This window comes from Scyliorhinus torazame, chromosome 5 (assembly GCF_047496885.1).
Source record: "Scyliorhinus torazame isolate Kashiwa2021f chromosome 5, sScyTor2.1, whole genome shotgun sequence".
NCBI classification, from domain to species: Eukaryota; Metazoa; Chordata; class Chondrichthyes; order Carcharhiniformes; family Scyliorhinidae; genus Scyliorhinus; species Scyliorhinus torazame.
Window position 1 is genome coordinate 140,535,872 of NC_092711.1, and position 14,329 is coordinate 140,550,200.

The following is a 14,329-nucleotide window of genomic DNA, read 5'->3' on the forward strand; positions in this document are numbered from 1 at the left end:
GGGCTTTGGAGCAGTGGGGGAGGGGAAATTCCATAAGGGGCGCATGCGTTCGGGGTCGGGGCCTATCACTCCATTGCGCACTACGTATCCCAGGATGGCCAAACGGTTTGTGCTAAAAACGCATTTTTCCTCGTTATATGTGAGGTTCAGGGCGTTAGCGGTCTGGAGGTTTTGGAGGTTGGCGTCGTGGTCCTGCTGATCGTGGCCGCAGATGGTTACGTTGTCGAGATACGGGAACGTGGCCTGCAACCTGTGCTGGTCAACCATTCGGTCCATCTCCCGTTGGAAGACCGAGACCCCGTTCGTGACGCCAAATGGGACCCTTAGGAATTGGTATAGCCACCCGTCTGCCTCGAAGGCGGTGTACTTGCGGTCACCTGGGCGGATGGGGAGCTGGTGGTATGCGGACTTGAGGTCCACGGTGGAAAAGTACTGTGCAATCCGATTGACCCTGTCGGATATGCGGTGGAGAGGGTACGCATCTAGCTGCGTGTACCTGCTGATGGTGTGACTATAATCTACGACCATCCTTTGCTTCTCCCCGGTCTTCACGACTACCACCTGGGCTCTCCAGGGACTATTGCTGGCCTGGATTATGCCTTCCTTCAGCAACCGCTGGACTTCAGACCACATAAACGTCCGGTCCTGGGCGCTGTACCGTCTGCTCCTAGTGGCGACGGGTTTGCAATCCGGGGTGAGGTTTGCAAACAAGGACGGCGGTTCAACCTTGAGTGTCGCGAGGCCGCAGATAGTGAGTGGGGGTATTGGGCCGCCGAATTGGAATGTTAGTCTCTGGAGGTTACACTGGAAGTCTAATCCCGGTAATGTGGGCGCGCAGAGTTGGGGAATGCCTGTAGTTCTTAAACTCCCTCCCTTGCACCGTTAGGTTCGCGATGCAGAACCCTTTGATCTCCACTGAGTGGGATCCTGCAGCTAGGGAAATCTTTTGGGTGCTTGGATGGATGGACAGAAAACAGCGTCTTACCGTATCTGGGTGAATAACACTTTCCGTGCTCCCGGAGTCGATCAAGCATGGTGTCTCGTATCCGTTGACCAGCACCGTTGTTGTCGTCGTCTGGAGCGTCCGGGCCGCGATTGATCCAGTGTCACCGAAGCCAGTCGTGGCAGTAGTGTCGCGGCGTTTTCTTCGAACCCCGTGGAGCCGTCTCTGCTGGGGTCCTTTGTTGTCAACCAAGATGGCGGCATCCATGAATCGCACGCGGTAGGGGGTGGACAAAATGACCGCTCCCATGAATCGCACGCGGTCAGGGGTGTATAAAATGGCCGCCCCCATGAATCGCACGTGGCTGGGGGGTCACAGGATGGCGGCGCCCATCCTCCCCTCGTGGTGTCCGGGACCCAAAATGACGGCGCCCGCGGGTCACACATGGGACGCTGGGGGGGGGGTTGGGGGGGGTTCGGGATGTGTTGTCCTCGTTCTTCTCCGGGGAATGCGGCGACCCCCGGGACCGGCACACTGCCGCGTTATGGCCCTTTTTGCCGCAGCTTTTACAAGTAGCTGCGCGGGCCGGGCAGCGCTGCCGTGGGTGTTTCGCCTGCCCGCAAAAATAGCAACGGGCCCCCCCCGGGATGGTCTGGTGCTTTAACCGCGCAAGCTTGCGGGGGGGTGGGGGGTGCCGGGGAGTCGGTCGCGACGGGGGTCCACGGAGCCCAAGGGGCTGCCGCGCGGTCGGGGCCGTAGGCGTGGGCGTTTTGGGAGGCCACATCAAGGGAGGCCGCAAAGGCCCGTGCCTCTGAGAGTCCTAGCGACTCTCTTTCGAAAAGTCTCTGACGAATTTGGGGAGAGTTCATACCTGCCACGGATGCATCCCGAATGAGCAGGTCCGTGTGCTCGATCGCGCTCACCGGCGGGCAGTTGCAGTTACGTCCCAAAATCAGCAGCGCGCCGTAGAAATCGTCGAGCGATTCTTCGGGAATTTGCCATCTCGTCGCGAGTTGGTGGCGTGCGTAGGCCTGGTTTACGGGCCGAATGTAGATGCCGTTCAGCAACGCGAGCGCCGTCGGGAAATCCTCCGCGTCTTCCATAAGCGAGTAAAACTCCGGGCTTACCCTCGAACGCAGGACCTGCATTTTCTGCTCTTCCGTGATCTGGCCGGGGGCCGTTCGAAGGTAGCCTTCGAAGCATGCTAGCCAGTGTTTGAACACGGCCGCCGAGTTTGCTGCATGGGGGCTGATCCGCAGGCACTCCGGGGCGATCCGGAGCTCCATAGTCTTTTAAACTCGCTTAATAAATTGTAGCGCACAATAACTTACACGATGCGAGAAGCGATGAAGTCTATCTAGGCTTTCTTAAGCGAGACTTATTCCCCAGCAGCTCAGCAACAGAATGAGGCTGCGGGGAGAACTCGAGCTCTTATACTCCGCCTTCAGGGCGGAGCCAGAAGTCGGCAGATCCAACCAGGACCCGGGACCTGTCAGCCAATAGCCTCTCGGCTTCACAGGTACCATATTACCCCTAATACATACCACCACACCTCCTACCAGCACGGTAGTGCCTCCAGTGCCGTACGGCTTCCACGATGGCTTGGGCCTCCTTTTCGATTGAGGAGTGCCGAATTTCGGAGGTGGTGAGGGTGCGCGATAAAAACGCTACCGGTCTGCCTGCTTGATTGAGGGTAGCGGCGAGGGCGCCCTCTGATGTGTCGCTCTCCACCTGGAAAGGGACGGACTCGTCCACAGCGCGCATCGCGGCTCTGGCGATGTCCGCCTTGATGCAGCTGAAGGCCTGGCGGGCCTCAGTTGCCAGTGGGAAGATGGTGGCCTTGATTAGTGGGTGGGCTTTGTCCGCATAGTTGGGGACCCACTGGGTGTAATATGAAAAGAACCCGAGGCACCTTTTCTGGGCCTTGGGGCAGTGGTGGAGGGGGAGTTGCAGGAGGGGGCGCATACGGTGTTTGGGTCGCGACTGGTCCAGAGTGCCCGCGCTGAGGTGTGGGTAGCCGGCGTGGTCGGAGGCGCTGGGGCGGTTCCACGATGGCTGCCGTTGTTGGTCGCACGTGTCGAGCGGCGTAGCAGATGGCGGCCAAGATGGCGGCCCCCGTTGGTCGAGCGTGTCGGACGGTGAGGAAGATGGTGTCCAAGATGGCAGCCCCCATAGATCACACGTGGTGGGCGCGTGGGCGAGGATGGCCAAGATGGCGTCCCCCGTGAGTCGCACACGGTGTGTGGGCTGGAAGATGGCTGCCCCCATGGATAGCACAAGGCCGATGACGCCCCTACAGGGGGCGGAGTCGGCAGACACGCTGCCACACTGCGGGCCTGTGAGTCTGAGGATCGGGCCTGCGATTCAGAGTTCTTGGACCTGGCCAGGCAAACTTTGGCAAAATGTCCTTTTCTCCCGCAGCTGCTGCAGTTCGCGTTGCGGGCCGGGCAGTGCTGCCGGGGGTGTTGGGACTGGCCACTGAAATAGCAGGGTAGCCCCCCCATGGTGGGCGGACAGCTGCGCGGCACAGGCCTGAGGTAGTCTTTGGTTGGGAGTCCACGAGGGGACATGGTCAGATGGGAATGCGTTAAGGCTTTGGAACGCTACTTCCAGAGAGGAGGCTAATTTTACCATCTGATCCAGGTCTAGGGCCCCTTTTTTCGAGTAGGCGCTGTCTCACGTTGTTGGACCGGGCTCTAGCCACATAGGTGTCCCGGATGGCGAGGTCCATATGTTGAGTGGCCGTAACGGCCTGTTAATTGCAGCTTCGTGCCAGGACATTGAGGTCGCGTAGGTAGTCTTCTAGCGATTCCCCGGGACGCTGGCGGCGAGTGGTGAGGATGTGTCGCGCATATACCTCGTTCACGGGCCTTACAGAGAGGCGTTCGAGCATCGCGAGGGCATCTGCGTTTGGAGGAGGCTTCCCCGAGTTGAACAGAGATTCGATGGCTCACCCGTGTGTGGAGGAGACTCAGCTTCTGTTCGTCGGTGATGGAAGGCGTGGAGGAGGCGGCGAGATAGGCCTTGAAACAGCGGAGCCAGTGCAAAATAAAATCTTTCGCCTCCGCGGCCTGCGGATCGAGTTCCAGTCGGTGAGGTTTGAGGGCCGATTCCATAGTTGCGTTGTAGTTGATTAAATTGATGCGACCATCAATTTACTCGCGACAAGAGTAGAAGTAAACTGTGGCTTTAATCAACTAGAACAGTGCCTGCCTGCGACTGATCTAACACTGAGAGCCGCCTACAGGTCGACTGCTCTTTATACCTCCCTTCAAGGGGAGGAGCCATGGGAGGAGCCCATACAGGCCCCAACATGTTCCCTTATGGATAATACCATACAATGGCCCATAGGTGGAGCCTACAAGGGGGACAGCATAGCACAGATACAAATGGTGGTTTATTAATGTAATACATTCACCACAATCTTGTTTTCATGTTTTTTGCTTCGAGACAGAGCTGTCCTTTATTCTGCCATTAACACTTACTCTGGACCAATGCTTTGTTTCTTTACTACAACCATTACCTCTCCCTTTGCTATTTGTTCCAGGACATTTTTGTCATTTCATAGAATCCCTACAGGACAGAAAGAGGCCACTCGGCCCATTGAGCCTGCAGAAGCCCTTTGAAAGACCACCCTACCTAGCCCCTATCACCTGCCTTGTAAACTCACCCTAAGGGGCAATTTATCATGGCCAATCCACCTAACCTGCACATCCCATCTTTGGACTATGGGAGGAAACCAGAGAACCCGGAGGAAACCCACGCAGACATGGGGAGAAAGTGCAAACTCCACAGTCAGCTAAGGCTGGAATTGAACCCGGATCCCTGGTGCTGTGAGGCAGCAGTGCTAACCACTGCGCCACCCTCAATTAAGGGGCAATTTAGTGTCGCCAATCCACCGAACCTGCATATCTGGGGTGTGGGGGTGAAACCCATGCAGACACGGGTAGAATGTGCAAACTCCACACATACCGTCCAGGCTGGAATTAAACCCGGATCCCTGGTGCTGTGGATCTTCACCGACCCTTCCAATGAGCACTCTACCCATATTCACTCACACAACTACTCCTCCCTATTCCCTGACCCCATAACCTAACCTGCACAACCATGGACACTAAGGGGCAATTTAGCATGGTCAATCTACCTAACCTGTACATTTTTGGACTGCGGGAGGAAACCGGAGCACCCGGAGGAAACCCACATGGGTGGTTGGGTGGGTGATTTAATCTCCCCACCCCCGAACCAATCCATAACTTTCTCTTTTGTTCTACCTGACCCTCCCCCTTTCTCACCAGCATCAAACCCATCACATTTCTCCCTCTCTTTAGTTCTGAGGTAGAGTTACATTGGACGTGAAACGTTAACTCTGTTTCTCTCTCACAGATGTTGCCAGACCTGCTGCGTTTTTCCAGTTCTTTCTGTATATCTTCCTGTAGCGGTAGGAAACACACTATTTACCATCCAGGATAAAATAAAGGTCCTTCGTCAGCTTTTGTGGGTCATTTCAGTGGAAATGTGCTCTCCCAGGCTCAAAGAGCATCAGCACACTGGAAGCAAAGTTGTGAGACCGGCCAGTCGAGCAGAAAGAAACCCTCCGACCCTCCCACTTCACCAAGTGTCAGAGTGAACATGATTCAGTCCTGGGTGTGATTAATGGTATGAACCTATAGGCCAGTGCAGTGTTCTTCAAACTCGGGGGTGCGACCCGCGGGCGGGTTTCGGGACGATCGCCGAGCCGTCCTTCGCGGCGCTCCCGATCGCGCAAATCCCCGCGCAGCAGCCGGCTTTCAGTAACGCCGGCTGCAAGCGGCCTTCGAAATGGCTGCGAACATGTAAAAAAAAATTCGGCCGCATTGAGCATGCGCGCACGATCATCAACGCACATGCGCAAAACAATGCGCATGCGCGCCGATGACCGGCATGCATGCGCAGTGCGGCCGCTATTTTTTTTAAACGGTCGCAGATTTTTGTTTTACAAGTTCGGGAGGTTTTTATTCATTTAGTTTTTATTTTTGTCATTTATTTTAATCTTTTTTTTACAAGTTCGGGGGGGGGTTTATTCATGTAATTTTTAGTTTTTCTTTTTTTTTACAAGTTCGGGGGAGGGTTTATTTGATAAAATTTTACAGGACAAAAATTCAGAACTTTGGACAGATGGAGACTCCATACTTTCCGACACCGGAAGGCTTCACCTTCATCCAACTGGTTCCATTGGAGGAGCGTGTACGAGGGCCAAAGGGACCAAAAACCATTTCCTCCATTTTTGTCACCAGCAAACAAAGTAAGAGAAAATGGTGGGTCGCGCAGGTTGGCCGGCGTGGGTCGCGAAGGTCGGCCGGGTTGGGTTCCGAAGGTTGGCAGGTTGGTAAAAATGGGTCCCCGGGAAAAAAAAGTTTGAAGAACACTGAGCTGGAACACTGAGCTGGTCAATTCCAGCCCCATGTGACCCGGAGTCGCAACACAATTGAAAATACCCAGAGTCTCTGTAGTTATTGGTCAGCCAAACACCAGTCAGCAGAATTGTAAAGTTAAACACAATTAATCTTTATTAATAACAATAACTATGAGTAATTTGGCAGCAAGTACAACTGGTTAACTAAAATAATAATAATCCTTATTGTCACAAGTAGGCTTAAATTAACATTCCAATGAAGTTACTGTGAAAAGCCCCTAGTCGCCACATTCCGGCGCCTGTTCGGGTCACAGAGGGAGAATTCAGAATGTCCAATTCACCTCACAGCGCGTCTTTTGGGACTTGTGGGAGGAAACCGGAGCACCCGGAGGAAACCCACGCAGACACGGGGAGAACGTGCAGACTCCACACAGACAGTGACCCAAGCTGGAAATCGAACCTGGGACCTTGGCGTTGTAAAGCAACAGTGCTAACCACTGTGCTACCGTTTCTAACTCTCACCCTCCCAAGCACACACAAGACAGAGAAACACAGAGGGAAAAGAGGCATGTGAAGCAAAATAAAAAGGATAAAAGTCTTTGTATCAGATGGAAATCTTCCAGTATATCTTTCTTCAGTCTCGGCCTTCGGTTGGATGTTTTTTGCTTTCAGTATGTAACGGTTTTCACTGTAGATTCATCAAGGTCTCAAACTTCCCTGCAGGTATATAGTATTTCTGGAAAAATGGAGAGATAGACAGGGAGAGAGAGACAGACAGACAGAGAGAGAGACAGACAGACAGCCCTTCACAACTGCTCCTCTCAGCATCCAGGACCATACTGTCCCCTCCTGGATTCTCTGAAAACCATCCTAAACGGTTGGGACCCAATCACCACCTGTCACGGGGCAGACGATAGTTTTTTGCCAATTCATTGGCCACCAGCCAACCAATCGAATCCTTCTGATCTCTTGGGTGCCAGAAAGTCTGCGTTCTGCTATTTAAAAGCTAAATCTCCAATAGAACAGTGTACTATTTTGCAACTTTTGAGTTCCTCATTTCCTCTGCTCGACTTAATGTTAAATGTCCACTAAATATCCATGGATCAAAAATGATAACCACAAAGTCAAAGAAATGGGAAATAAAGGAATCAAAGGAAGGACCTGTACGTTAACAGCAGCAATAACAGCAGAATCCAATCCTTGTAATCACTTGTGAACTCGCTGGTGTCTCAGCAAGTGGTATGAATCACGAAATCCCTTCCCACATTGAGAGCAGATGAACGGCCTCTCCCCAGTATGAACTTGACGGTGACTCCGCAGGTGGGATGGATCACTGAATCCCTTCTCACATACAGGGCAGGTGAATGGTCTCTCCCCAGTGTGAACTCGCTGGTGTAGCCGCAGCGTTGACGATGTTCGAAACTTCTTTGTGCAGTGAGAGCAGCTGAACGGTCTCTCCTCAGTGTGAATGCGTTGGTGAATCATCAGTACCTGAGAGCTTTTGAAACCGCTCCCACAGTCAGAGCATTTAAAGGGTCTCTCATTGGTGTGAGTGACTTTGTGTCTGAGCAGGCTGGATAGATGAGTGAATCCCTTCCCACACACAGAGCAGGTGAATGGCCTCTCCCCGGTATGAACTCGCTGGTGTGACCGCAGGGTGGATAACTGAGTGAATCCCTTCCCACAGACAGAGCAGGTGAATGGCCTCTCCCCAGTGTGAATTCGCTGGTGTGTTTGCAAGTGGGGTAACTGAGTGAACCCCTTCCCACACTGAGAGCAGGTGAATGGCCTCTCCCTAGTGTGAATACGTTGGTGTGTCCGGAGATGGGATAATGTTCTAAAGCTCTTCGCACAGACAGAGCAGTTGAACGGTCTCTCCCCTGTGTGAATGTTCTGGTGAGTGGTCAGTCCCCGAGAGCTTTTGAACCCACTCCCACAGTCAGAACATTTAAAGGGCCTTTCATTAGTGTGAGTGATGTGGTGGGTTAGCAGGTGGGATGACTGAGTGAATCTTTTTCCACGCACAGTACCGGTGACCGGCCTCTCTCTGGTGTGAATTGGCTGGTGTACCTGCAGCCTTGATAAACGAGTGAATGCCTTCCCACAAACAGAGCAGGTGAATGGCCTCTCCCCGCTGTGAATGCGCTGGTGTAGTAGCAGATTGCATGACTGAATGAAACTCTTCTCACACACAAAGCATTTGAATGGTTTCTCGCCCATGTGAATGCGCTGATGTGTCAGCAGGTGGGCTGACTGAGTGAATCCCTTCCCACACTGAGAGCAGGTGAACGGTCTCTCCCCTGTGTGAACCCGCTGGTGAGTCCGCAAATTGGATAACTGAGTGAATCCCTTCCCACACTCAGTGCAGGTGAACGGCCTCTCCCTGGTGTGAACGCGCTGGTGTCTCCGCAGTGTGGATGAATCACTGAATCCCTTCCCACACACAGAGCAGCAGAATGGCCTCGCCCCTGTGTGGGTGCGTCGATGAGTTTCCACTGCAGATGGGAATCGAAATCCCTTCCCGCAGTCCGCACATTTCCACCGTTTCTCCATGGTACAGATATCCTTGTGTCTACAGTTAGACAAGCAATCTAACACTGTCTCTCCCTGCTGTGTCTGGTGCGATATTTTTTCTAGATTGTGCTCTTTCCAAAGTTTAAAACCTACAGAAGCAGTCAGAACAGCAACATTTATCCATATTGATTTGAAGGCTGATAATATTCAGGTCTCGCTTTTTCCCAAGGTGGCAAAGTCTATTACCAGGGGACATAGGTTTAATGTGAGAGGGGCAAGGTGATGTGCGAGGCAAGTTTTCAACACAAAGGATGGCAAGTGCCTAGAATGCACTGCCGGGGGATATGGTGGAAGCAGATATGATAGCGACACTTGAGAGGCATCTTGACAAAAACATGAATAGTGTGGCAATAGAGAGATATGGACTATGGAAGTGCAGAAGGTTTTAGTTTAGATAGGCATCATGATCGGCACAGGCTTGGAGGGCCGAAGGGCCTATTCCTGTGATGTACTGTCCTTGGTATTCATTGTCGGTCCAATCGAGTGACTGTCAGATTTTGATGTGAAGTTTGATTTGAGAATTCTGTCTGGTTATCCTCATCGTCTGAAATCCTGTAAAAGGTTACAAAAGCCATCACTGTCAGAGACTTAAAATCTTCATGCAGGTTGCCAGACGTATACATGTCTATATTACTGGACTAAAAATGTGTTTAATGAACAGGATGGTTTCAGTTGGTGAAGATGCAGCAGAATGTTCCTGCAACTCAACAACGGAAGCCCAGAATGAGAAAAGAAATGGAAAGGGTAGAAAAGAAAGTGTTTTACTCACAGATGTTGGAGACAGGGGGAAATTTCAATCTGTGTGAAGCTGACTCTTCATTCAGCGAGACGAGCAGCAGCTTTGTTGGGCAGTCGAGCAGAATAACAAATTCATTGTCCAACTTCCGCATTCAGACAATGGGGAAGCTATAATTGGCTGGAGGAGCAGAGTCCTTCCGGTCCTCCTTGTTTCCCATTGGTCAGTCCCCCGCAGACACACAATGAGGGGCGGATCCCCACGTAGGGGTGGGAGAGACTTTTCCCTCCAGCCGCGCTGAGCTGGGGTCCAATGGGAAAGGCTGGAAGACCCGGACTGACAATGGTCAGTGCGCCAGCTTTGTCCCGGTCCCCACCCCAATCCGCACATGCGCATGCACCTGAAAATCTGCACATGCGCATTCCTCCCGAAAGCCTTCCGACTCACGACCTCATGCGCACTTCCGATTCACAGCGCCAACCAATGAATCAGCCAATAGGAAATCACTCTGCTTCGCGGTGACGTCTCCAGGTTCCAGTGCGCAGACCTGATGTGTGGACACCCATTGTTTTAACTCCCCTCCCCCCTCCTCGAGACTGAGTTTCCAGGCTCCGGCCAGAGCGAGAAGCCGCTCGGTGGTTTCCCCTCCCCCCCCCCAGCCCGGGATTGCGCATGTCCAAGGGAAAGGGGAAACCGCGCGTGCAGGCGGGAGAGCCCGCCCCCTGACCTTCCTGAGGAGGTATTGACCAATAGGACGACAGGAAGGGCGCTGGTCCTCCAGCCAATCAGAATGCGGGCTCCAGCACCTGTGAGTCAAACACTTTCTTTTCTCCCCCTTTCCATTTCTTTTCTCATTCTCACCTTCAATTGGTCACTTGCAGCAACTGAAGGGAAAGGAAGTGAATCCAGGGAGGGTGCAGACTCTGCAAAGCTTGGCCCAGGTCTCTCTCTCTCTGAAAGACATTGACTTCCTTTGTTCCCTCAGCTTGACACATTTATTTGGCTAAAAGGATGGTCTCTTTCCCAATGTTCACAATTAAAGGGCTGGTTACCCCTGGAGATGGCTGACATTTAAAGGGACAGTAAATTAACATCGGACAGAGATATGTCTAGTGTTTAATGGTACACATTAGATATATTATTTGTGGTTCAGCAATGAAGTATATTGATTTGTATTTTTAGTCTTGTAATATAATAGTGTAGCTACTTTATATATTTCTAGTTATAGAGTCATTGGGCACAGAAGGAATTGCTTCGCCAACCCGAGTCCATGCCAACTGTCTGTTGAGCAATTCAGTCAGTCCCATTCCCCTTCTATGTGAAAAATGAAATGAAAATCGCGTATTGTCACAAGTAGGCTTCAAATGAAGTTACTGTGAAAAGCCCCTAGTCGCCACATTCCGGCGCCTGTTCAGGGAGGCTGGTACGGGAATTGAACCGTGCTGCTGGCCTGCTTTAAAAGCCAGCTATTTAGCCCAGTGTGCTAAACCAGCCCCTATATCCCAGTTTACCTGCAAGTATATTTCCTGCAAATGACCATCCAATTTCATTTGATCATTTCTGCTTCCAGCAGCATACGGCAATGAGTCGTCACCACTTGCCACCTAAATTTCTCCCTCAATCACCCTGTATCTCAATGATACAATCCTCTATATTACTCACATTCTGAGTCCAGTTGTAGAAACTGAGTCCAGTTTTAGAAATGGGGGCACGGTAGCACAGTGGTTAGCACGGTTCCTTCACAGCTCCAGAGCCCCAGGTTTGATTCCCGGCTTGGGTCACTGTCTGTGTGGAGTCTGCACTTTCTCCCCGTGTGTGCGTGGGTTTCCTCCGGTTGCTCCAGGTTCTTCTCACAGTCCAAAGATGTGCAGGTTAGGTGGATTGGCCATGATAAATTGCCCTTAGTGTCCAAAACAAAGGTTAGATGGGGTTACTGGGTTGCAGGGATAGGGTGGAGGTGTGGGCTTATGTAGGATGCTCTTTCCAAGGGCTGGTGCAGACTTGATGGGCCGAATGGCCTCCTTCTGCACTGTAAATTCTATGATACTATGAAATAGGTTTAGCTTCCAGGCTGCATGCAGGTTTTTCTGTCTCGTGTCTTGGGCAGCAACTGGTAAGCAAGGGTCTGTCAATTAGCCTGAATCAGAACCTTCAAGAGAATTGGGTGGGTTAATATTCTTTACAGCAGAGTGAGATTGGAGGGAGAATGTGTGGGATGGAGATTTACAGCTTTGGGGGATCGAGAGGGGAGAGAATGTTCCATAGAAACTAGAATTGTCTGTTCTGAATTTCTATCCTGTACTGACAGTGGTTATTTTTGGAAACTCCTTTTGCAGGATGTTTAAAGAGGAAGAGTTGCACAGAAATCTTAAACCAGACATTGTGTTAGGATCTGACATAGTCACTCAATTTCACAGGGCCTAAATATAATTGGCCTTTGTGTCTGGAGGGAGAAATGGTTGTTCTGTCCAGTTCAGAAGATTTTAAACATCAGTGTGACTGGAAAAGCACCGAGACACACACACCCGAGTGAGAGTGTTCCAGAGCACTGACTGTGGAAAGAACTTTAACCAGTTACACAGCTTGAAAAAACATTGCACCATCCACAGCGGGAGAGACCGTACACATGTTCTGTGTGTGTGGCTGAGGTGTGAACTGATTGTCAAACCTGGAGAATCACAAGGATACCCGCTCCATGGAGAAACCGTGGAAATGTGGAGACTGTGGGAATGGATTCAAAGCCCCATCTGAGTTGGAAATTCATCTACGCACTCACACCGGGGAGAAACCGTTCACCTGCCCTGACTGTGGGAAGGGATTCACTCGGTTATTCCACCTGCAGACACACCAGCGAATTCACACTGGGGAGAGGCCGTTCACCTGCTCTGAGTGTGGGAAAGGATTCATTATGTCATCCAATCTGAAGTTACACCAGAGGGTTCACACTGGAGAGAGGCCATATACTTGCTCTCACTGTGGGAGGGGATTTATTGATTCATCCACTCTCCAGAAACACCAGCGTGTTCACACTGGGGAGAAACCTTTCACCTGCTCTCAGTGTGAGAAGGGATTCACTCGGTCATCCCACCTGCTGACACACCAGCGAATTCACACCGGGGAAAGGCCGTTCACCTGCTCCATGTGTGAGAAGGGATTCATTGATTCATCCACCCTGCAGAGGCACCAGCGAGCCCACACTGGGGAGAGACCATTCATCTGCTTTCAGTGTGGGAAGGGATTCACTCAGTCATACCACTTGCTGACACATCAGCGCATTCACAACGGGGAGCGGCCTTTTATCTGTTCCAAGTGTGGGAAGGGATTCAGTCAGTCATCCCATTTACAGACACACCAGCGGGTTCACAGTGGAGAGAGGCCGTTCACCTGTTCCATGTGTGGGAAGGGGTTCACTCAGTCATCCCACCTGCAGACACACCAGCGAGTTCACACTGGGGAGAGGCCGTTCACCTGCTCAGTGTGTGGGAATGGATTCACATGTTCATCTGAGCTGGTGAGACACCAGGGCAGTCACACCAATTAGAGACATTTAAGATGCTCTGACTGTGGTGTGAATTGTATCTGTTGGGTTGAAGTATACATAATATTGATTGGATGGTTACTTGAGCACATATAAAGAGATATTTTCCCCACACCCGTTGGGTACTGCGGGGGTTGGGCTGCATCATTGACTCACAAGATAACATTTTAGTTTCAAGTTTTATAACTTTACTTTGGTAATTTTGTTTTTGTTTCATTGCCCGTACAAGGAGCCGTTACCCCCCAATTTTATAATGGTATGTTTTAAAGGAGGATAAAGAGATACTGACTGACATTAGGTGGTGTCTCACTCTGTGAACAAATCCACACCAAATAAAGATTGACTCCGTCCGAAGGCTGGATTTGAGCTCTCACCAAACTGAAAGGTGAGGGAAAATATGCCACCACTTATAAAGGGGAAGATCAGAAATGAAAACCTCCATTCTGTTTACAGATCAGCAGTAAGATGTGAAATCAGGACTATTTAAATTAATTCCCCTCCTGTCTGTAACAAGAGACACTGACTGACGTGGAGTGGAATGGGGTCAGGAGGTATCTACCTGTAATGTTTAACTCTGTGAATAAATCAATACAAAGTACAGATTGGCTCCAGTTTCTTCCTTCACCATAAGGCTCTCAGGATTATAACATGGAAATCGAGAACGCATGTCCAAACTCCACACGGACAGTTACCAAGAGCCAGGATCGAACTTGGACCTCGGCGCCGTAAGCAGCAGTTCTAACCACTGCGTCACCGTGCTGCCCTGTTTGGTCTCATCTTTAAACAATTCTCAATCTGTCACTTTCCCCCAATCCCATTCAGATCGGATTCCATTGAATCTTCTCTGAGCAACATCAACAGCCTCCTCGTTTTGTATCTTAGATTTTCTTTCTGATACTTTTGAATCTTCCACACATGTTAACTCCAAACGTTTTGTGATTGTGACTGGTCTTGTGATCTCAATCCAGTGGATTAGATTTTTTTCCAGCTGTATCCTGGATCTCACTAACAGGACCATTTAGTTCAGTGTTAATGGTCATTAACCCTTTCTGCTCATTCCGAGATCTGGATGGTAGGATGCTATTAAAATGAATGTCTTGTTTTTTGCACAAGTAAAATCAAACAGCCAAGTACTTTGTAAACTAT

At 51.0% G+C, this 14,329-nt stretch overlaps 3 protein-coding genes across 3 annotated transcripts in view; 2 read left to right on the forward strand and 1 right to left on the reverse strand.

Annotated features, from left to right (window-relative positions):
* The window catches only part of LOC140421877 (uncharacterized), a 108,113-nt gene that overhangs the window by 83,044 nt on the left and 10,740 nt on the right, over positions 1 to 14,329 (forward strand). The window lies entirely within an intron of this gene.
* Positions 6,464 to 10,273, reverse strand: LOC140421876 (uncharacterized). Its single transcript, XM_072506836.1, has 2 exons — positions 9,679 to 10,273; positions 6,464 to 9,461 (listed from the first exon to the last, which is right to left on the reverse strand). The coding sequence occupies exon 2, from the start codon at positions 8,886 to 8,888 to the stop codon at positions 7,542 to 7,544; it is 1,347 nt and encodes a 448-aa protein (XP_072362937.1). The 5' UTR covers positions 8,889 to 9,461; positions 9,679 to 10,273; the 3' UTR covers positions 6,464 to 7,541.
* Positions 10,293 to 13,781, forward strand: LOC140421888 (uncharacterized). Its single transcript, XM_072506854.1, has 2 exons — positions 10,293 to 10,453; positions 11,982 to 13,781. Exon 2 carries the CDS (start codon positions 12,341 to 12,343, stop codon positions 13,184 to 13,186), a length of 846 nt encoding a protein of 281 aa, XP_072362955.1. The 5' UTR covers positions 10,293 to 10,453; positions 11,982 to 12,340; the 3' UTR covers positions 13,187 to 13,781.